General features: G+C 44.5%; 2 protein-coding genes across 2 annotated transcripts in view; one reads left to right on the top strand and one right to left on the bottom strand.

Moving 5' to 3' along the window:
* Window positions 1–637: 637 nt before the first annotated feature.
* On the top strand, window positions 638–1803 carry cdk5r1l.S (cyclin-dependent kinase 5, regulatory subunit 1 (p35) like S homeolog). Its single transcript, NM_001085672.1, is given in 1 exon segment — window positions 638–1803. A coding segment is annotated over 1 exon segment (882 nt). The 5' UTR covers window positions 638–771; the 3' UTR covers window positions 1654–1803.
* Window positions 1804–9634: 7831 nt separating this feature from the next.
* Window positions 9635–24666, bottom strand: part of LOC108719791 (unconventional myosin-Ig) — a 93287-nt gene continuing 78255 nt past the window's right edge. The window contains exon 22 of the mRNA XM_041567293.1: window positions 9635–10557. Within this exon, the coding sequence (XP_041423227.1) occupies window positions 10401–10557 (157 nt within the window). The 3' untranslated portion in view covers window positions 9635–10400. The remainder of the gene's footprint in view (window positions 10558–24666) is intronic.

The following is a 24666-nucleotide window of genomic DNA, read 5'->3' as shown; positions in this document are numbered from 1 at the left end:
TTTGCTGGGACTCCAAATTCTGCAAAAATGGCACCCCCCTTTTTCTTCAATCACTGAAACCCCAAATCCTGCAGAGGCTACAGTTGGAAACATCTGCATTGAGAGGTGGCACAGCTGGTGGCATCAGACCAAACCCTTTGATGGACCTTTCGTGGAACAAAAACCGGGGCTTTCCCATTCAATAACCGATCCATGCCTCTACAGTGGAGGAATATCTTTATCGCTGAACCTAGGGGGTAGGTGGATTTCCATTTTCCATCCTTTTTTTTTCAAAACCACTTTGTATGGAAAGACAAGGGAACATCCATCCATTGCAAATGCTCTAAGACTCTCCAATGCCTCCTAAACCCTGATCCAGCAACCCAGATATTTTCATTGGGGGGTGATTTGCTGCTGATTAAAAGCCTGACTCCAGCAACATTGTCTTTTTGCTGCACATCAGATTGCACCTGCCTATTTATTCCGTTCAATGGTTCATTGGCTCATTGATAGAGAGTGGGAAAGCCGCTCTCCGTCTGATTAAATCGGCAGTACCTCCCTGTGCCTCGGCCACTGACTCTGAACACTAGGAAGGCTGGAAGCCAGACATCTGGGGAGGGCAGGGAGTCCTGCAATGCAGGGAACAAAGAGCAGCCAGTCTCGTTCCTCAGCTTCCAATTAATTAGCTGCCAGCAGTTTGCAAAGCTATCTGTTATTGTGATTGCCTGACCCTAAGGCTGCACCCTCGCGCCCTCTGCTCTGTTCAGCTTCTGAGCTTCTTGGCTGGGCAACATGGGGACCGTGCTCTCCTTATCCCCAGGCTCCAGGAAAGCCAGCCTGTATGATGATGGGTCCGGTTCCCTTGCCCATTACACCAGTGTTAGCAAGGGGAGTGGACAGAAGTCGGATAAGACCCTAAAGAGACACTCTATGTTCATCCCTGCCCTTACATGGAAAAGGCTGGTGGCTTCCACCAAAAAGAAGACCTCTCGAAAGAGCACGGCTAATAACAACTACCAGAAGGACGTTGCCCACTTGAACCATGAGAATGTGAAGAAGTCTTTATCTTGTGCCAATCTCTCTAGCTATGACAGCCAGCCTCTGGCACCACTCAGCTCCAAGCAGATATCCTCCATCAAAAATGTCTCCAACACCAGTGGTGGTGGCTCTCCAAAACGGGTCATTGTCCAAGCTTCCACTAGTGAATTGCTGAAATGCCTTGGGGAGTTCCTATGCAGGAGATGCTACCGGCTGAAACATTTGTCCCCCACTGACCCAATTCTCTGGCTGCGTAGCGTTGACCGTTCCTTGCTCCTCCAGGGATGGCAAGACCAGGCCTTTGTCACACCAGCCAATGTGGTCTTTGTCTATTTACTCTGCAGGGATGTCATTGACGGGGACTCTGTGGCCACCGAACATGACTTGCAAGCCACCCTTCTAACCTGCCTCTACTTGTCCTACTCTTACATGGGCAACGAGATATCCTACCCCCTCAAGCCCTTTCTGGTGGAAGCGGGCAAAGATGCCTTCTGGGACAGATGTCTTTGTATCATTGATGCCATGAGTTCCAAGATGCTCAGAATCAACGCCGACCCACACTACTTCACGCAGGTCTTCGCCGACCTCAAAAACGAAGGCAACCGAGATGAGTTCTCCAGAGTCCTTGACCGGTGACTGTTCCCAGGGCAAGTAGGTTCATATCGATAACAGCACTTGAAGGCCGGCTTGGCTACGCACAGGCCAACTTTGATCCAGTACCAAAAAAAAAACAAAGGGACCACGTTTCAACCTTGATGTGCATTGTCCTCATTGGGAAGTATTTGGCCCCATGGCTCATTAGCCACCATTTGAATTGCATTCTGGGTCGATTTAGGCCAACAAGTGCCTGACGCCTTTCCCATAACCCCTTTCCCCTAGAACCTTTTTCTTTTTCATTATTTCCCTTCACTGTATGGTTGTGGCTGCTGAGATGCATTCCAAAGCAATCCTACAAATTACCAAGCCCCAGGATTTTGGTCGACGTGTATATTCTGCAATAAGAAATGACTAGGCGTCTCTTGTTTCTTTTTGGATAACTTGAGTTGTACAGACAAAGAGCCCCCTCTGGGAAGAGCAGGGAAAAAGGGAGGCGCACAGTGTCACAAAAAAATTGCTTCTCTGCTGGAGGGTTTGGTCGTATGTTCTGCCCTCCTGCAGTATTTAAGGGACCAGTGGATTCTAGAGCATAGAACTGATTCCAGAAAACAAGGCAGTGGCTGCAGCTCCATAAACATGAAGGAGACATATGGAATAGCGTTGTTTAAAGGGGTCCAATCACATGACTTGATTCTATTACCTCTTTTCTATTGATAACCTGCTTTGGGTTTTCCCAGTATGATTCCATACTGGGAAACACTGGGGTGTGTCTAGGGCTTCTGCATGCATTGCTCTCACTAATAGATAGATATAGCTGCAGACATCCATTACTGGGGTGATGATGAGAACTTTCCTGCCCATGCCTATTTGGTTTCTGCTGCTGTTGTGGTGGTCTAACTGCACCTCCCAACACCAGTTCTGAGAGTTGGAGATCTATATCAGGATGGCTACAGCAGAAAATGTCATTATAGGACTACAACTCCCTGAATCCCATCCACTGTAGTTCTGTAATGCACAGGCTGTGTATACCCTTTCAACATTATGGTTGCCCACTGGCTAAGCTTGGCACCTTGTCCCGTTAAAACCAGATACATATTAAATCCATATTTGCTAATTAGCAGTTACATGCTTCAACCTTCTGTAATTTCTGTGCAGTCATGCAGAATGCATTGAAATGAACTCCTAAGCTGTATCTGGTTTAAAACAGGTGGCTGAGGATGATGGGAAATTGTACCAAAGAACAGCTTATATCACAAGTTTTGCCAGTGGTCACTTTACTTGAATGCCGGCTGATTATTTGCATTTCAATGGCAGTTCCTACAATGCACTGGGAATCAATGGTTCCAAAAAAGGAAGGCAGGAGGGGTTTGACAATTGCTGGCACTCAATTAAAAACGGCTTTTTATAGCGTGCCCTTCCGAGTTGTATGGGAGGGGATGCTGGGAGTTGTAGTTTTCAAAGGTTTCACTGCAGGGGGATTTATTCAGGGTATTCTGTACTGTTACTGGTCACAGATGTAACCAAATAGTATTGCACAGGGCTGTGCTGAAATCCAAGCAGCCACGCGTTTCTCATTCCATAGATATATATATGTATTGTGCAGGAAAATAGGTCAAGGAAAGCCAATCACTTGCCTTTGTTGGGGGATCGGGAAGGTTTGCTGGTTAACTGAGAACACCTAAATAGTCAAACTCCCAGCAGCCTCATCCAGAGACTGCTGAGTTTTTTTTTAAATGACTGTTTAGTGGACACCTGACAGATTGCAGTTGGCCTTCGTTTTTTATTTTGTTATTTATTCTCTTGTGTTTTCAGTTATCTGGTTGCTAGGGCAACTTGCCCTAGCAGCCATATAACTTTTCCTGATGCAAGACAATGTGGCGATTCTATAGGTTCCTGTGCCGTATGTCGCTGTCCCTCCATGCACCCCCTACAGGAGACACAATGGAAGTGGCTGGTGCCTTGTGGCTGTTTAGTAGTCCTCGGATTAGCTGACCTACATCAGTGCACGTGGCCCCCACCCCCAGGCAATATGTTGTACAGGCAAGGCAGAACATCCAGATCCCAGCAAGTCCCTAGAGGGGCCACATACATTAGGCCTGGTACATAGAGATATAGGCACAGAGCACACCAGTGCATGGATGGGGCAGGTTAAAAAGGCACCCAACCACCCGAATAACAAAAGTCTTATTTACTGACACTAGGCAAATTTGTGCCAGTGCAGCCATTAAGGCGATTAGTTTAATTTTTCTACATGCAACAGCTAATTACTGATTGGTTGCCATGGGTTACTGTACGTGGGCAGATTTGCCTGCCATTAGTCAATGAACTTTGGAAAGAAGGGGCCGCAGAAAATCACACCAATCAAATAATATCATTTTTTTAAAGTGTTTTGTGACCTTGGAGGGTGGGACGCCTGTGAGCATGCTGGGAGCTGTAGTTGGAAATGCTACAAGCGCTGGTTATTCTTGGGGTACAGCAGGGGGCTACAGACAAGCTCCCCAGATTTAACAGTGCTCCTCCGTGGCCTGGCTGTAATCCATACACTGCAGTGTATATTGGGCAATATTTACCCAGAGCCCAGAGCATTCTTTCTCTATTAATTTATATCTATACATATGGTGGGAGATGCCCTTAGACAGTGCAGTATGATGGTATAGCTTATTATGTGCCCAGAACATTCCTTCTCTATTAATTTGTAGCTATACATATGGTGGGAGATGCCCTTAGACAGTACTGTATGAGGGTATAGCTTATTGTGTGCCCAGAACATTCCTTATTTGTATATTCGTATTTATACATATGGGAAGGAGATGCCATATTGATTCCGTTAGACAGTACAGTATGAAGGTATAGCTGATTGTGTGCCCAGAACATTCTATTAATTTGTATCTATACATATGGGTGGGAGATGCCCTTAGACAATACAGTATGAGGGTATAGCTTATTGTGTGCCCAGAACATTCCTTCTCTGTATATTTGTATTTATACATATGGGAGGAGGAGGTGTCATGTTGATTCCCTTAGACAGTACAGTATGAGGGTATAGCTTATTGTGTGCCCAGAACATTCCATCTCTATTAATTAGAATCTATACATATGGGTGGGAGATGCCCTTAGACAATACAGTATGAGGGTATAGCTTATTGTGTGCCCAGAACATTCCATCTCTATTAATTTGTATCTATACATATGGTGGGTGATGCCCTTAGACAATACAGTATGGGGGTATAGCTTATTGTGTGCCCAGAACATTCCATCTCTATTAATTTGTATCTATACATATGGGTGGGAGATGCCCTTAGACAATACAGTATGAGGGTATAGCTTATTGTGTGCCCAGAACATTCCATCTCTATTAATTTGTATCTATACATATGGGTGGGTGATGCCATATCAGCAGCCTTAGACAATTCAGCTTTCGTGCTTGGGTGGCTGCAAGAAGGACATTCTATGTCTATGACATATATTAGCTGCTTTGGCTGAGGGATGATTGGAAAAGGCCACCTGTAGCAGCAGCACTCCTAGTGGTAAGATGGTGCAGGTGCATCACTTTTGGATATTTAGCTTAATCTTAATTGAGGCAGTCAATATGGCAGCTCACAGTTCTATGTAGAAAAGAATAACCTCTATGTGTAAATATTTTTATTTTCCACTCTTTGGGTATCTATTCAGCATTTTCCACCCCAGGCATAAGTAGGGAGGGGTCCATTTAAAAGCTGTGGAACAGACTTAGCCAGTATCTCTCTGTCTCCCTGAGTCCAATCCCATTCATTGAGCGATTTTCTCTGCACATGTTGCACCTAAAGGCAAATGTGCCTAATACTGAGCCCACAGTTTCACTTTTGTACAATCAGCTTATTAGCAGATCCAACAATGATTGGCTATTGATTCCTGGGCCGCCTCTTCACTCCCCAAATTCACTGCTCCCTGACTCTGCTGCATTTTGATTGAGAATGAGCAGGTATAAGATTCAAATATTCCTTTTAAATAGTATTTTTCTTGTTGTTTTGGGCAAAACACAAGTTGGGAAGAACAGCACTAGAGTCATTTCATGTCTGGAAAGCAACAACCATGGCTGGGTTTGCTGTATTTATCCTACAGAGTGAGGAGCAACGGAACATTCCATTTTAGAGGGTTCCAGATTTAAACCCTCTTTTGTTTATTATTTAATGAATGTTATTTATTTAAAAACAAAACAATCTTTTATTTTCGGACCTGTGATGATGTGATTGGAGCGGTAGATTTGGGACTGATATTGGGCTCAAGAAGGGCTGTACCATTTCAGTGTTTAGGATACCCCAATCCTACACAGTGGGGTCTATGTAACCTACTTTGTGCCTCTGCCTTCAAAATACCAAATAAGGAAATTTTTAAATTTTGGAATTGACTTGAATCCGTGGGACCAATGCGTGGCAGCCGCCATGTTAAGAGTCTGTAGTCCTACTGAGTTCCAGGAAAGTAGTTCAATCTAGAAAATGTCTCCAAAAGGTTTTGGGAGGTTTCTGGTCTGTTTGAGTCCTTTCCCACCTTGGCACTTTTTCTAAATAAGGTTAGGATCTACCTACCCAATTTAGGCTACTGGAAATCCTAGTGTAATTATGTAGAGTATGGCACCGTCTTGTAGAGTAGAGATAGTTAGCAACACTCTGAGGTCCCCAACAATTATCCTGTGAAATTCTTCTTTCTGTGGGTATTGAGGGATCTAAATACTGTATCAACCAATTACTCTTTAAGGGGTCATTATTGGAATGGTGCCACATTGCATGTATCTTGCTTACGAGGAATTAGGCGTTATGTTCTGTGAACCAGAGGTCTCCTAACCTAATTCAACTACTGAGCAACATTCAAACACTCCAGCATGAATAAGGTCCCACGTTGTTGCCAAAAATTCGTGTATGGTTGGTTGTTCCTCAGCCCCATGTGAACTTCCAGGCTGCAGCAATTCGTGAATTTGTCCATTACAGCCTTACATTTAAAGCTGAGCACTTACCTTGTGGAACATCAACATGGGTGGCAAGGAAGATGTTACTCATGATCCATTGGTTGGGGATTGTTACTAGGACCTACAGTATTTAGAACTTGGGTATTCCACCGGTTTGGCACCAAAGTATCCATGCAACATCTATAATGAGATGATGAAGATGGTCCTATCCAACCCAACCCTATGAAAGAGTTCAGGAGCATCCCAATATTAAGTTTCAAAAAAGCCCAGTAGCCCTTCAGCCCTGTTTCAGAGTTGATGAGAGTAGAATTATGGTATGATGGAGGTTATTGTACTGTAACTTTCAGATGACTCCTCTGGATGACTGGTGACTGCCAACACGTGCGAGTTATGTGTTATAGGGGAAAGATCTCTCAACGTCCTCCACTAAAAAGACTTTGTTCATGCTGAAAGTGACTATTACTGTATTGTAAATATATTACTGTGAAATTGGCGGTTTCTCTGATAAGTACCGATGTTTCTGTGTGTGTGGTGCATGCAAGATTTTGGTGTTATCAGTTCCTTTTTTTTCCACTTTGTAAATTATTTAATTTATAAGAAAAAAAATTCACAAAAAATGCAAAGGAGATTCCCTCTTTACAGCTGGTAGAAGGCGAGTCTTTGTATGGACAACGTTCAGCTTTGTTTTTACTTCTGAGAACTTTTTCAATGTCTTGACACTGGAATTATCAGCCTAATGTGGTGGCCACCATGATAGCCTTCAGACTGCACAAAGAAAGGGGGGTTGGTAATGACCTCTGCTTGAGGAAATGACTGTGGAATTTCTGCATCTTAGTTGCAATCTTGGCTTCAACAGTATTACCGAGGCTTCAACTGGTTATGGTCATTATTGAGTGTATGAGATGTGGAAGGTAAACGGTGACCAGTAGTCACAACCAGGACAGACACATCAGTATGGTCAACATCGCCCTGTTGTGGCCTTCAGAACAAGTCTGAGAAACCCAAGGAGTATTCGCTCTGTATCTGAATGGAAGCAAGAATGGAGAGGAGGAATTTTTTCTGTTGTGTAACTTTGGGATTGTAGGCAAGGGTTGCCCTGAGTCTAGGCTGACTGTGCAGAAGGTGTGTTTTGTGGGTAGATGATGTGTTACAGTGGAAGAAATAATGAGAGAGATCATATGCAGTCCTAAAATGACTTTGACAATGGCACTTTTAAATAAAAGAAACTGTTTGAGTTAATTAGTGGTTGTCTCTTTTATTTACTCCAGACAGTGTCTCACCGCCTCCCTGTCTACTCCAATTTTACCAGGTCCAGCCTACAAGGAACTTTCATACCCTTAAAGTGACATTGTGCTTTAGCTTCTAGACACATACAAAATACTAGCGCTGTTATTAGAGTGACCATTGTGCCATTGTTGGATCACAAATCTACTAAAGGTCAGTGTTGACCTTGTGGGCCCAGGTGTCAGTGCGCCTTTCTTGTTACCCAACTATTTGGCCTTGCATGTAGGGTTGCCACCTGACCAGTATTTTACCGGCCTGGCTGGTAAAAATTAAACCTGATCCCAATATTATTAATAGGGGAAATGCATAAAATTATAGGGAGGCCGGTATTCAAGAAAAGATGGCAACCCTACTTGGATGCCTGTCCTATGATCATTCTCCATTTCTATGTGAGGAGCAGTAAAGAGAATATTGGAAAGAGTTTGCAAAGAGAAAAAACTAGTTTGGAGAGTGTTGGGTGTAGTGTAAGATTTTCTGGAAGGCACACAGGTCTTTTGTCCAATTAACTTTTCTTCTGTAGGTTAGGGCAGATTACCAAAGGATATCCATCAAGTCATCTCTAATGTAAAGGCATTCTCTACCAAGAGGGACAGTAATACATGATTCATCAGTGGGGTTCAACAATGGGCCAATGTTCTTCTAGGGCATGTATCATTTAAACTCATCATACAATAAGTAATTCGTGAACTGCACAACTGTGTCCCCTTAGCAGAGACAAAGCTAATATCTAACTACCTTACACTTCTCGAGCATCTACATATTATACCTAACCCTCATCCCCAGGTCCCCTTGCCTTGACTTGAGCTTCTCAGATATCACCTGCCCAGATCTCTCTCGTCATGGGGCTACCCCTGGCATCTATCCTTCACTGATTCCAAAAGAAAGATGGTGGCCCCAATGGACTGTGCTAGCACCTATACACTTCTACTCCAGAGAAACACTCTTACCCTTACATTCTCCTTTGGGGAAAACAGGAAACACACATAGGAATGGATATCTGCCACATCTATACATTATAACTGGTCCATACATATACACACATATTGCACACCTGGCCCTAATATTCATCCCCCTGAAGCACAGTAGGATGTGAGCAGCCAATCACAGATCTGCCTTCAACTGTGGTTCCCTATCAGGTCCATCTGTGTTAGTAAGAATCTTGTGAAAAAATCTTGTGCCTCTGGCTTAGAGATTTATAGGGCTTGGGAGTCCATTGTATTTGGGGCTTCTGGTTCTATGAAACACACTGCCGCCGGGACCAGTGAATTCAGTTCAATTCTGCTTCTGTCTGGCTGGTGGGCTGTCTGAGCACAGGGGGGACATCAGTCTCACAGATCAGCCATTGCTTAGCAGATATGAACAGGTGAACATATGGGACACACACAGAAAACTGTTTCTCCAGGCAAGAAATTAATTCATTCCAAACCCTGGAAATTGTCATTCTGTATCTACACTACAGAATAGGGGGCCAAATGCACCATCTTGTTAATCAGCCTCACCACGGTTTCCATACTGTGTCTTACAAATATCCAAAACTGAGCTAATATGAACATTTATGTCTTTATCTGATAATTACCAGATAAACAATACTAAATCTGCAATCACATTCTAACATAGAGCCTGGCCCGTTCATTCCCAGGCTAAGTAGCTGCCAGTTTCTGGGGGGTTTGGAGCTGGTTGTTGGGGTCACTGACCCTCTGCTATACATTTCAGTTTCAAAACTGCTTGCTGGTTGCTAAGATAATGACATCCTTTTAGCAGGGTTTAGGCAATCAATAAAACTCAGGATCATGATTAATAAAAAATGATTTTATAAAAATAAGACATAAAAACATACAGTTCAGCTACATTGTGTAAAACACGTCCCCGGAAAGTATATAATAAAGGTGCCCATATTAGCCATGTTTCATTTCCCGTTAGATGTCACGAAATTGTGTGGCTATTAGTATATGTGTGGCAGCCAACTCATCGGTTCTGCTATTTGGCAGAATTTAGACCCAAAAGCAGTTTTCGTTTTGGGCCAGTTACAGACAGACAAAGGAATTATGGGAGTTATAGTTTTACACCAATGGAGGCAGTGCAGGATCCCGGGCTCAGAGCAATGAATGAGAAATAGTGACGGTTACAAGTGTCACCCATGGTGTGGTCATTAAATATCAAAATTTTAGAGAACAGCAAGTTCAACATATATTTAATAAGAATCTACATTGAATGGCATGGGCGGGTGAGTTGGCCGGTGAAGGTACCAGGGAATCTTCAGTCTAAGCCATTCTAGGTCAATTACCCTCAAATTCCTATAATCTATTTAGATAAACTTGGCCTTTGTAACCTGTTAAATAAGCACAAGCATCTATAAATAAAGTTCCTAACCCCCTGTTATATACGTATATATATATATATATATATATATATATATATATATATATAAGCTCTTTACAAATTAGCAGGAGGCTGGTTACCCAACATTCAGCGACTAGGGAATGCTTCAAGCGCATTGCATCCAAGAAGAGCAAATCTTAGTCAGGCTCAATTTCTAGTCAGACTCACTTTCTAGTCAGACTCACTTTCCAGACCAGAACAGCACCAGGCCATTGCGGCCTTTGCAGAAGTCGGGCTGAGCTATGCTGTTGCGCATCTCCACCGAAACTAGTCGTCTTCTGCCATGGACATTCATTTGGATGCAATCTGTTACTTTAACCGACAGCTCCCATCTTTGCCTGTGAGAAGGACAGAAGAGGAACATTAAATTTAATCTGCCCAGTTTCAGAAAATAACCCTCAATAACAGAATCACCCTGCTATAGTTCCAGGGGTACCCAGGGCACAAATAACCACTCACCCCAAATCTCCCCCTAACTGACCTTCAGACTGGGCCCCCTTAGCTCATAACAAGGTTACAGATATATAGAAACATTGGGGTGTCACCCTGCTATAGTTCCAGGGGTACCCAGGGTACAAATAAACACTCACCCCAAATCTCCCCCTAACTGGCCTTCATACTGGGTCCCCTTAGCTCATAACAAGGTTACAGATATATAGAAACATTGGGGTGTCACCCTGCTATAGTTCCAGGGGTACCCAGGGTACAAATAAACACTCACCCCAAATCTCCCCCTAACTGACCTTCAGACTGGGCCCCCTTAGCTCATAACAAGGTTACAGATATATAGAAACATTGGGGTGTCACCCTGCTATAGTTCCAGGGGTACCCAGGGTACAAATAAGCACTCACCCCAAATCTCCCCCTAACTGACCTTCAGACTGGGCCCCCTTAGCTCATAACAAGGTTACAGATATATAGAAACATTGGGGTGTCACCCTGCTATAGTTCCAGGGGTACCCAGCGTACAAATAAGCAGTCACCCCAAATCTCCCCCTAACTGGCCTTCATACTGGGTCCCCTTAGCTCATAACAAGGTTACAGATATATAGAAACATTGGGGTGTCACCCTGCTATAGTTCCAGGGGTACCCAGGGTACAAATAAACACTCACCCCAAATCTCCCCCTAACTGACCTTCAGACTGGGCCCCCTTAGCTCATAACAAGGTTACAGATATATAGAAACATTGGGGTGTCACCCTGCTATAGTTCCAGGGGTACCCAGGGCACAAATAATCACTCACCCCAAATCTCCCCCTAACTGACCTTCAGACTGGGCCCCTTAGCTCATAACAAGGTTACAGATATATAGAAACATTGGGGTGTCACCCTGCTATAGTTCCAGGGGTACCCAGGACACAAATAAGCACTCACCCCAAATCTCCCCCTAACTGACCTTCAGACTGGGCCCCCTTAGCTCATAACAAGGTTACAGATATATAGAAACATTGGGGTGTCACCCTGCTATAGTTCCAGGGGTACCCAGGGCACAAATAATCACTCACCCCAAATCTCCCCCTAACTGACCTTCAGACTGGGCCCCCTTAGCTCATAACAAGGTTACAGATATATAGAAACATTGGGGTGTCACCCTGCTATAGTTCCAGGGGTACCCAGGACACAAATAAGCACTCACCCCAAATCTCCCCCTAACTGACCTTCAGACTGGGCCCCCTTAGCTCATAACAAGGTTACAGATATATAGAAACATTGGGGTGTCACCCTGCTATAGTTCCAGGGGTACGCAGGACACAAATAAGCACTCACCCCAAATCTCCCCCTAACTGACCTTCAGACTGGGCCCCCTTAGCTCATAACAAGGTTACAGATATATAGAAACATTGGGGTGTCACCCTGCTATAGTTCCCATGGTGCAGAGGCACATTTCAGTACACTAGCAGTTGTAATGATGAGCTGGGTAAGGAAACAAAGGATCTAGTGAGAGTGAGGAAGTGTAATTGACTATAATTAATAGCATCAGAGAAAAGGGCTATTTATATACCCTGCTGTGGCACCGGACATGACAGAGGGGCTGCTGTGCCCCATACAGAATGGGCTATTTACAACCCCAAGCTGCTTAATGCAGAGATTGTTCTTTACATGCCCAGTCACAGCAGTTCAGGCCTTGGCTGTATTAAAGGCACAAAGTATGGTGGGTGGCAGTTAACTGATAAGTAGTAAATTTCTAGCTATCTGTATAACAGAGAATTCTGTCCCAGTGGCTGCACAGATCCTATCTGATCCCCATTGTAAGCAGCAGTCCTGTCCTGCTTTATGGCAGCTGAGATTCTAGCTATCTGTATAACAGAACATTCTGTCCCAGTGGCTGCACAGATCCTATCTGATCCACATTGTAAGCAGCAGTCCTGTCCTGCTTTATGGCAGCTGAGATTCTAGCTATCTGTATAACAGAACATTCTGTCCCAGTGGCTGCACAGATCCTATCTGATCCCATTGTAAGCAGCAGTCCTGTCCTGCTTTATGGCAGCTGAGATTCTAGCTATCTGTATAACAGAACATTCTGTCCCAGTGGCTGCACAGATCCTATCTGATCCCCATTGTAAGCAGCAGTCCTGTCCTGCTTTATGGCAGCTGAGATTCTAGCTATCTGTATAACAGAACATTCTGTCCCAGTGGCTGCACAGATCCTATCTGATCCCATTGTAAGCAGCAGTCCTGCCCTGCTTTATGGCAGCTGAGATTCTAGCTATCTGTATAACAGAACATTCTGTCCCAGTGGCTGTACAGATCCTATCTGATCCCCATTGTAAGCAGCAGTCCTGTCCTGCTTTATGGCAGCTGAGATTCTAGCTATCTGTATAACAGAACATTCTGTCCCAGTGGCTGCACAGATCCTATCTGATCCCATTGTAAGCAGCAGTCCTGTCCTGCTTTATGGCATCTGAGATTCTAGCTATCTGTATAACAGAACATTCTGTCCCAGTGGCTGCACAGATCCTATCTGATCCCCATTGTAAGCAGCAGTCCTGTCCTGCTTTATGGCAGCTGAGATTCTAGCTATCTGTATAACAGAACATTCTGTCCCAGTGGCTGCACAGATCCTATCTGATCCCCATTGTAAGCAGCAGTCCTGTCCTGCTTTATGGCAGCTGAGATTCTAGCTATCTGTATAACAGAACATTCAGTTTTCTAGTGCACAAAGCAAAGGCATTTGTACTGCCCCATTTTCCTTCTGTCAGTGCCCTTCATATAGAAGTGAATTAATGGAGGCTGTGAGTAGACAGCGGGAAGGGGGGGAGATAACAATGAATAAATAACAGCGGCACCAAAGAGACAATCTCCCAGTCTCAATCTGCCCCCAGGCTCTGCCACTTCCCAGTGAGGAATATAAATAGTGCGGCTCAGACAGATCTGGGGTGAGGTGGCCGGGCTGTTAATAGTAACTGGGATTCACTGATCACTACAATCAGGACACGCTCTGTTGCTTCCACTTCTGGGCATGGGAGTCTGTTCTTGCCCGGGGGCAACTCTACCATCCAAGATATTGGCCAACCAGGAGCTGGACACACACACACGGGCCAATGTAGGGGCAGGCAAAGGTCATTTGGGAAAGAACCATGAGCCTCACTCTGTGATTAGGGGGGTGGGATACATATGTTCAGTGGCCTTAAAGATTCTCCAACATGTCTGTCATTCCCAGCATCCTCTGCCAGCTGCTGTGATTGTCCAACTCTACATCCCATTCCAGTTCCATCCCCTTCCCCTGGAGCCATCCTCCCTTTCTATTCACACTACCCCATACTAACTGCCCCTTGTCCTGACACAGTCACATCCCCTCATACAATGGTGTACTGGAACAGTAACAGGTTAAAGGAGAACCAAACCCTAAAAATAAATATGGCTAAAAATGGCCTATTTTCTATAGTGAACTTATTGCACGAGGCTAAAGTTTGAGCTTGTCAATAGCAGCAATGATCCAGGACTTCAAACTTGTCACAGGGGGTCACCATCTTGGAAAGTGTCTGTGACACTCACATGCTCAGTGGGCTCTGATTGGCTGTTGAGAAGCTAAGCTTAGGGCTCGTCACTAATTATCCAGCAGAAAATGAGCTTCCCTGGCTGTAATATAAGCTGATGCTACAGGTTTGCTGATTATTCAATTCTGATGCTAATTGCACTGGTTTCTGTGCTGCCATGTAGTAATTATGTGTATTAATTACTAATCAGCCTTATATTGTGACATTTCTATTCTATGTGTACTGTATATTGTGAGTGGGTCCCTAAGCTCAGTAAGTGACAGCAGCACAGAGCATGTGAATCAGTGAATCAGCAGAAAAGAAGATGGGGAGCTACTGGGGCATCTTTGGAGACACAGATCTTTACTGCTAAAGGGCTGTGGTTGCCTTGGGCTGGTATCGAAGCACAAAACATCATGTACAACATTTCTACCTACTTCTTTAGTTGGGCTTTAGTTTAAGAAATGTCAAATAAAACTGACTGAGGATGCTGGGAACTGTAGTTTGGCAATGACTGGAGAAATACAGAAAAGGCAGTTGGATGGAGGGGCACCCAGACACCCAGAGCCTGTGTTGAGCTGAAATGGTTGCCATGGTAACACATTATCTAGGTGCTACAGTGACAAATGTCAGTGACACCTTCGCAGTAACGAGCCGTATCTCACTAACGAGCAGAGAAATAAAACTTATTACCCTGCAGTTTGCATTATAAATAGAACCCACAGCTCTCAGCCGCCATTTTATTCCTATACACAGTCTGGAGCAATCAAGAGACATTCCCGTAGGGTTCTAGTCCTGTTGCTCTAGAACCACAGAAGTTCTAGATCCTCATTCTCAAGGGGAAAGACCTTGAACGACAGAAGTGCCAGGAGGCTGTGCTAGAGCCATAGAATTATAAAAGTGACTGTTCCAGAAGGCGGGTGCAAACACCACGGGGCCCACAGACCTCCCTCAGATGGGGTGCTCCTCATTTCTAGGTGCCCATTGCCTTCACTGTATACCACTAAATATGTTCCATTAGAATGAAGGGCAAGTGGGATGGAGGTGCAGCATGTGCATTATATACAGGGCGATTCTCATATTATATCCATGGCCTGTCCTGATACAGGGGCCGCCTCTGCTGGGTAGTTATTCCATATATCCACTAGTCTTTGATATGAATTCTGTCTTATGACAATCAGTAATAGGCAAATCAGTATGGCACCCCACCAAGCACTTCTGTCTACTCTTGCCCCATACTCTGCAATGTGCCCCCCTCCATTTTTGCAGCCTCCTAATTGACTGTCAGCCATTAATGAGCTTTCCTGCAGTCACCTAGCAACAACAGCCGGTTCCCAGGCATCTGTAGTTCAGGACACTCAGATTTCTCTACCCGGTGCCAGAGCTTTTAAATATCCGGTAACAGTGTGACCAAAGTGAACCTGCAGCAAAGGGTTAATAAACTGCCAAATGGCCCCAACACACTGGAACTAATCTCTGCCCAAATGACTGAGCCTTAAGTCTCCCCACTCCCCACTCTTATCTAGTTGCCAGGGTCTTCCCTATCATAGCAACAAGGCCTTTGCCATTGTTACCCCCCCCCCAGGAGGGGGGGGGGTAATAACAATTACAGCAAAAATGTGGCCCCTGGTTTATCCACCTCTTACATTTTATCAGAATCCTCTTCACATTTTGCGGCAGAAATGAATAAGCAATTGCCTCTCCCAGGAACTGTAATCGATGGGCCCCACTTGGGCCCCCAATAAAACTTTCATATGATTCTTTCCCAGGTCAGAATGTGCAGCGACAAAGAAAGGCCGTAAACCATTAGTATTTACTGGTGTAATTGTGTTTAGTCTTCTCCACCTCCAGCAAGGAGAGAGCGAGTGAGAATAAATTAGCATTGAGCTGGGATTAACCCTATCATTATCATGCCACATGTCTCCCTGTGTATATGTGAATATTTGTACCCTGGGTACCCCTGGAACTATAGCAGGGTGACACCCCAATGTTTCTATATATCTGTATCCTTGTTATGAGCTAAGGGGGCCCAGTCTGAAGGTCAGTTAGGGGGAGATTTGGGGTGAGTGCTTATTTGTACCCTGGGTACCCCTGGAACTATAGCAGGGTGACACCCCAATGTTTCTATATATCTGTAACCTTGTTATGAGCTAAGGGGGCCCAGTCTGAAGGCCAGTTAGGGGGAGATTTGGGGTGAGTGCTTATTTGTGCCCTGGGTACCCCTGGAACTATAGCAGGGTGACTGTTACCCCAATGTTTCTATATATCTGTAACCTTGTTATGAGCTAAGGGGGCCCAGTCTGAAGGCCAGTTAGGGGGAGATTTGGGGTGAGTGCTTATTTGTGCCCTGGGTACCCCTGGAACTATAGCAGGGTGACTGTTACCCCAATGTTTCTATATATCTGTAACCTTGTTATGAGCTAAGGGGACCCAGTCTGAAGACCAGTTAGGGGGAGATTTGGGGTGAGTGCTTATTTGTGCCCTGGGTACCCCTGGAACTATAGCAGGGTGACTGTTACCCCAATGTTTCTATATATCTGTAACCTTGTTATGAGCTAAGGGGGTCCAGTCTGAAGGTCAGTTAGGGGGAGATTTGGGGTGAGTGATTATTTGTACCCTGGGTACCCCTGGAACTATAGCAGGGTGACACCCCAATGTTTCTATATATCTGTAACCTTGTTATGAGCTAAGGGGACCCAGTCTGAAGACCAGTTAGGGGGAGATTTGGGGTGAGTGCTTATTTGTGCCCTGGATACCCCTGGAACTATAGCAGGGTGACACCCCAATGTTTCTATATATCTGTAACCTTGTTATGAGCTAAGGGGGTCCAGTCTGAAGGTCAGTTAGGGGGAGATTTGGGGTGAGTGATTATTTGTACCCTGGGTACCCCTGGAACTATAGCAGGGTGACACCCCAATGTTTCTATATATCTGTAACCTTATTATGAGCTAAGGGGGCCCAGTCTGAAGTTCAGTTAGGGGGAGATTTGGGGTGAGTGATTATTTGTACCCTGGGTACCCCTGGAACTATAGCAGGGTGACACCCCAATGTTTCTATATATCTGTAACCTTGTTATGAGCTAAGGGGGCCCAGTCTGAAGGTCAGTTAGGGGGAGATTTGGGGTGAGTGCCTATTTGTGCCCTGGGTACCCCTGGAACTATAGCAGGGTGACTGTTACTCTAGCGTTATATAATTTGAATATAGCCAGGTACAAGGCTGCCACTGATTGATAACAATGAATTCCCTGACTCATGAACAAATAAAACAGGTCCAATTAGTACTCCAGGGAGTCAGACATACAGGTCACATGTAGAATTGTATCAACCAATAAGATCTGGTGGCTCCGGGCAGCACAATGTTATCCCACCAATCACAGGCAGCTTTGCTATAGCAGCACAAATGCAAATGATCCTATTTAGATACTTTCATAAGGAAATGAGGAGGCGCATGTTTTTTTGTCATTTCTAAAAGATGTTGAACGAGACGTGAGATATTGCCCCTCTGGGGGCACCCAGGGCTCTTGGCTAATGATTTCTAAATCTGAAGCAGAGCAGCCAAATGTTCTATTCTGAATCCCTGGGAGAGGAGCGACGGTAAACAGAGCTGAATCCTGGAAGCCTAAAATCTACATCCCCAGGAATTCTGTCCCCTGAGATGGCAAATGCTTTCCATGGTTTATGCAAGAGGAGGGGGGAGACGCTTTCTGTTTGCAGCAACGAGGGCTTGGGGGACATCTCCAGATCAGCGCTGTCTCTAAATATGATGGGCACTTTGGCACAAGTCATGGCAAGAAGCTCGGGCAGCAAACAAAACCCCAAGTAAACCAGCACCCCCTGACTGTCACTCTGACATTTCTACTTTAAAAACAGCTAAAGGGTCCAGGTTGGGCAATAGAAATATAAAGCTACTGCCATCAAAACCCAAACACTAGGGGGTCCCATAAAAATTATAATATCTGGAGGGGGGGTTGGTGCTGTAATTTGGACACAAATACTTTAGGTTGGACGATCTGCCCCTTTTACCATTAAAAATAAATCTCCATTGAACATTAAGCTTGTTGTCTATAAAGTCTCCCCTTTAAAGTGGAGTTTGGGTAAATTCTTGTGTGTTTTTAAATAAGTAACTGGTGGATAATTGGGGGAGGGGGGTTATTAAATAACAGAGTGTCCCTGCAGGTCCCATAGGGATGAATGATTATTACAGAATGTGCTGCTATTGGAGCTGTCTGTGGTGCTGAAAGCCTGTCTCTAACTGCCACTTGTGCTTGTAGGGAGTCTAAGAGACTGTCTATCACATCCCAATTCTCTGCGCAGCATGTACCCAGTCTCCTGTGCTGTCACGCACTGCTGACACTCTACCACTTGCCATAAATATATATCATGTACTGACAGCCGCGCAGCCTCTTCACCTTGATGTCTGCTGCAGGCAAGGAGCCCAAATGAATTACAGGGTGAGGATGAAACCCAGCACCTCCTGCTCTCACTTATACTGGGGCCACCAGGAGGAGGGAAAGGCACCGATTGTGAAACTGCCCCTTTATAGTATAGGTTTTAATGGGCAATGTCATCCCACAGACACAATGAACATGTATTCACTCCACATTCATCATAGCAAAAGCCAGAGGAGAAATTCTGCTACATTGTTCTAGTAGTATTGTTCTAGTAGTATTGTTCTAGTAGTATTGTTCTAGTAGTATTGTTCTAGTAGTATTGTTCTAGTAGTCAGAAGCAAAAACAAATATGAGAGAAACAAATTTTGTTTTTAAGGTACGTCACTGTGTGTAAGGGGACATGGAATAATTATAATTCACAAACTAGGGGTTATGATGCCTCTAGAGAATCACATCAAACCAGTTGCCGGCAGTTCTGGACTGGGAATTAAAATACAAGCTGATAGTTTAGGTACACAGAGGCCCAAACAGCCCATAAAATAATAATTGTCTATGGTATCTTAAAGCATTTGCCAGAACCCACAGATTGCCAGTCCGGGTCTGGTTGCAGGTACCCCAATCCCTCCCACCTTCCCGGGGGAACATTAGCTCTGTGGGTAGTTTCTAGGCACATATTCTTTGTATTGATGCCGCCGCTGAGAGGGTAGTGGATACCTGGAATGTGCACCCCACAGAACTCCTGCTGACCATTATAAAAACACTGGAATGTGCTGAGAATAAATGAAATAATAGAAATTTGAAGGGAGACTGGGACAGTTGGCGTGGATCCACGCCGGGCAGATTATATGTTTCTCTGTAAGGAATCTCCCCCCAGCAATCATGGAATGTGTCCCCCCCTTCCTGCTCCCGAGAGCACAAAGAACCAGACTGGCTTCCCTCGGCCTTCTGGGACGTGAGCAGCATAAAGTGTCAGATGCCATTACACAGGGCCCTGGTTCTGCAGCAGCTGCTCATGCACAGGAGACAAAACAAGGGGGATAGGGGGGCGAGATTAATCTCAAGATGCCACAAGAAATCAACTGCAATTTATTGAAGGCAGAAAATAGCAACTATGACTATGGTGGCTAACAAAAATATTCCCAGTATTTGGAGGCAAGTACTATGCTCCAGCTGCAGCAGATCTTGCAGAATAACCCATGAACATTGTATATAAAGCAGAGATATCCAGTTGAACCACCATAGGGGGAGTTGTGACCCATAGCAGCCAATAGGCAGTTAGATTTTATTGTATTCAATGTCACTAGAAAAATTAAAGCTGGTGCTGATGGGTTCTACATACACAAACATACACACACACACACAATAATAATAATAATATATATCTTATTCAATTAAACAAAGTCATATATGTGTATAAGAACAGTAACTTCCTCTGCTCTAATGAAGCAGAATGCAGTTCTTTTTTTACTCTGTTGGGTCCTGGGAGTTGTAGATCAGCAGCAACTAGTGAGTGAATGCTGTGGTATTGGTATACCAAGATCTCAGGAAACTCCTACATTGTACTGTATTTAATAGTGTGATCTTTCCCCTGCTCTGCTGCCCTCTCCTCCTCGTCTCACCCTTGTGTCACAAATACAACTTGATTAAGCTCTTGTCTGGCCGTGGATCAGCAGCTGCTGGGAGCAGATTGTGACAGTTTGACCTGTCCCCCTCCATTGGTCTTAGCTGGTCTCTGCTCCATCTGTCAGACGGATGATCAGAGAGAAAGGCCAGAATGGACAGAGCAGGAACCTTGTGTGAAGACTTCACATGGGACATTGTGTGATGGGTGAATTATGGAAAGATTGCAGTGAACTAGCAGCAGACTTGTTGTTGGCCATTGTGCCATGGATAATGAATTATAGCTTAGGGTTAGCAGAACACTATGATTCACAGTGGGATGAATAAGTCAGTATAGGAAGATTGCATGGAACAAGTAGAAGACATCCTGTGGGTCATGATTATATGGATAAATTGTGGGAAGATAGGAAGGAACTAGCAGAAGACTTTCTGTAGACTACATGAGGCTGGACAAACTATGGGAATATGGGAGGGAACAAGCAGAATACTTCCTGTAGACTACATGAGGAAGGATGAACTATGGTAAAAAGGGAGGGAACAAGCAGAAGACTTTCCATAGACTACATGAGGATGGATGAACTATGGGAAGAATGGAGGGAACAAGGAGAAGACTTTCTGTAGGCTACACAAGGATGGATAAACTTTGGGAAGATGGGAGGGGACAAGCAGAAGACTTTTTGTAGGCTACAGGATGATGGATGAACTATGTAAAGATGTGAGGGAACAAGCAGAAGACTTCCTGTAGACTACATGATGATGAATGAACTATGGGAATATGGGAGAGAAAAAGCAGAAAACTTCCTGTAGACTACATGAGGATGGATGAACTATGGTATAAAGGGAGGGAACAAGCAGAAGACTTTCCGTATGCTACAGGACGATGGATGAGCTATGGTAAGATGGGAGGGAACAAGCAGAAGACTTCCTGTAGACTACATGAGGATGGATAAACTATGGGAAATGGGAGGGAACAAGCAAAAGACTTTCCGTAGACTACATGAGGATGGATGAACTATGGGAATATGGGAGGGAACAAGCAGAAAACTTAATGTAAACTACATGAGGATGGATGAACTATGGTAAAAAGGGAGGGAACAAGCAGAATACTTTCTGTAGACTACATGAGGATGAATGAACTATGGGAAGATGTTATGGAACAAGCAGAAGACTTCCTGTATATTACATGAGGATGGATAAACTATGGGAAGATTGGAGGGAACAAGCAGAAGACTTTCTGCATGCTACACAAAGATGGATAAACTTTGGGAAGATGGGAGGGAACAAGCAGAAGACTTCCTGTAGACTACATGACGATGGATGAACTGTTGGAATATGGGAGGGAACAAGCATAAGACTTCTTGTAGACTACATGAGGATGGATGAACTATGGTAAAAAGGGAGGGAACAAGCAGAAGACTTCCTGTAGTCTACATGAGGATGGATGAACTATGGGAAGATGTGAGGGAAGTAGCAGAAGACTTCCTGTAGTCTACATGAGGATGGATGAACTATGGTAAAAAGGGAGGGAACAAGCAGAAGACTTCCTGTAGACGACATGAAGTTGGATGAATTATGGGAATATGGAAGGAAACAAGGAGAAGACTTGTTGATAGAGAAAAGATGGAGAGGAAGGAGGAACCAAGCAGAAAAAGTCCTGTGGATGACAGTGGGCTCAATATTGAATTATAAGAATTAGCCCTCATTCTGATTGGACAAATGATCTGCCAGTGATATTATCTAAATACAAAACAGAGTGCAATGAATAAGAAATACCACCAGTGCCATTCAGTACCATGGGCTCGTGCCAAACATTAGCCAAAACAAGCGAATAGTATAAATTCACCTTCCCAGCCACCCAACCACCAGTGTCCTCCATTTGCTAAAATAAATGCTGCCATTTCATTGTACACTAAAAATTAATATTTTTATACATTTTGGGACTTCTAACATTCTAAGGTACCCGGAGATCCAGACTTTCTTGATGCACAGGGAATGCTGGGAATTGTAGTTCATTAGGTGGAGAGGCTATACAGAGATATAAGTGTTTGTACATAGTAGCGTGTTCCTACCAAGATTATGAATGTTATTAAGGAGCTATTAAGGGACCGGGAGTAATTAGCTGTAGGTCACCTTACAAAGGGTTTAGGAATGTCGTCATTGGAACCTAATCCTGTTATTAAGGGATAAATGTCCCAAATAATCTGCCCTAAACCCACTGGGGTCACTCGTGGTCACTCCCTTTTGTTCTGCAGTGACGCCCTCTTCATTCTGCCTGGGAATAGGGACGACAGGGGGACGTGAGGTGAGGCCAAAACTCTTGTGTCTCCCAATGAATCCGACTGGGTTGCAAACTGCATGCTGGGAATGTGCAGTGAGACATAATTAGCGGCTCCTGCTTTAATGGGCCAGCGAGAGATTTGTCTAGAAGAGAGAAAGTATTCACTGAAAGGCCCCACATGAAGCATTTATTCATCTCACTGACCCCATTGCATCAGAGTTCAACTTTCCCTCTCTGAGATCATTCTCTCCAACCTGATAACAGGGGAACCCCACAGAGCTGGACGTTTTCTACTTCAGTCAGAGTTAGTTTGTTCATAGTCTGTACAGAGAGATCCCATAAAACTATGGCAGCATAGGTATTCCCCTGTACTAAGCACAATTCAGCAGGAACAGCCCCTAAGTTTGCTCATAGTCTGTACAGAGAGATCCCATAAAACTATGGTACATAGGTATTCCCTGTACTAAGCACAATTCAGCAGGAACAGTCCCTAAGTTTGCTCATAGTCTGTACAGAGAGATCCCATAAAACTATGGTACATAGGTATTCCCTGTACTAAGCACAATTCAGCAGGAACAGTCCCCTACGTTTGCTCATAGTCTGTACAGAGAGATCCCATAAAACTATGGCAGCATAGGTATTCCCCTGTACTAAGCACAATTCAGCAGGAACAGTCCCCTAAGTTTGCTCATAGTCTGTACAGAGAGATCCCATAAAACTATGGCAGCATAGGTATTCCCCTGTACTAAGCACAATTCAGCAGGAACAGTCCCTAAGTTTGCTCATAGTCTGTACAGAGAGATCCCATAAAACTATGGCAGCATAGGTATTCCCCTGTACTAAGCACAATTCAGCAGGAACAGTCCCCTAAGTTTGCTCATAGTCTGTACAGAGAGATCCCATAAAACTATGGCAGCATAGGTATTCCCCTGTACTAAGCACAATTCAGCAGGAACAGTCCCTAAGTTTGCTCATAGTCTGTACAGAGAGATCCCATAAAACTATGGTACATAGGTATTCCCTGTACTAAGCACAATTCAGCAGGAACAGTCCCTAAGTTTGCTCATAGTCTGTACAGAGAGATCCCATAAAACTATGGCAGCATAGGTATTCCCCTGTACTAAGCACAATTCAGCAGGAACAGTCCCCTAAGTTTGCTCATAGTCTGTACAGAGAGATCACATAAAACTATGGCAGCATAGGTATTCCCCTGTACTAAGCACAATTCAGCAGGAACAGCCCCTAAGTTTGCTCATAGTCTGTACAGAGAGATCACATAAAACTATGGCAGCATAGGTATTCCCCTGTACTAAGCACAATTCAGCAGGAACAGTCCCCTAGGTTTGCTCATAGTCTGTACAGAGAGATCACATAAAACTATGGCAGCTAACAGGAGGGCAACATTCAGCTGGGATTGAGCGGAAGCTTCATCTCACCACTTCCCAGAAACCAATGCGCATGGTCGGCTCCAGGAGGCGTAGCAAGTTTCTGTGGGAAATGAATAATTCATGGCCTATTCTGTGTTATTCAGCAGGATTCAGATAAGGTTCCATTTAGTCTTGTTTTCACAACCCGCTGATCTGTGCTTGTTAACAGCGCCGGCTACAGCTGCTCCTGACACTAATTATCAGCTCCGGCAGCACAAATACACATTGTTATGGGAAGCCACAGCCTGCGCTTGGTCTTACTTTAACTGTCAGAGCACAAGGAAGGGCCCTGCTGATATTCACCAAGATACCAGATGCACCACACCCTGGGCACAAACAGAAGGGGGTACAGAAGGGTCTCTCTTCTTCCCTTTAGGGCACACGCTCAGATTCGAGGAGAGTTGTCACCCGGCAACAAATCTGCACTTTTTCGGGGAGACTTCTCTCCCCGAATGTAAATTACCAGCGGGATGACAATCTGTGCACTTCTTTTTCCGAAGTTGCCCAAAGTTGCCTTAAGAGTTCATTTATTGCCAGGCGACTAAATCTCCCCGAATGTGTGTCTCTGCCCTTAGAGTAATGGCACATGGGGTGCTTTCTAGATTACTTAAAGGACCAGTACCATCAAATTATTTTTTTTTACAAGACATATGTAACTTTAAAATCGCAAAGTCTTTATTAAAAAATAACTTACCGAAACTCCGCTTGCGCTTCTCTTCAGAAAAGGCGACAGGGCGATGATTCATCGTGCGGC

The sequence above is a fragment of the Xenopus laevis genome, chromosome 6S, assembly GCF_017654675.1.
Source record: "Xenopus laevis strain J_2021 chromosome 6S, Xenopus_laevis_v10.1, whole genome shotgun sequence".
NCBI lineage: Eukaryota > Metazoa > Chordata > Amphibia > Anura > Pipidae > Xenopus > Xenopus laevis.
Note: the sequence above shows the minus strand (reverse complement) of the source record. Positions and strands in the feature narration are given on the sequence as shown.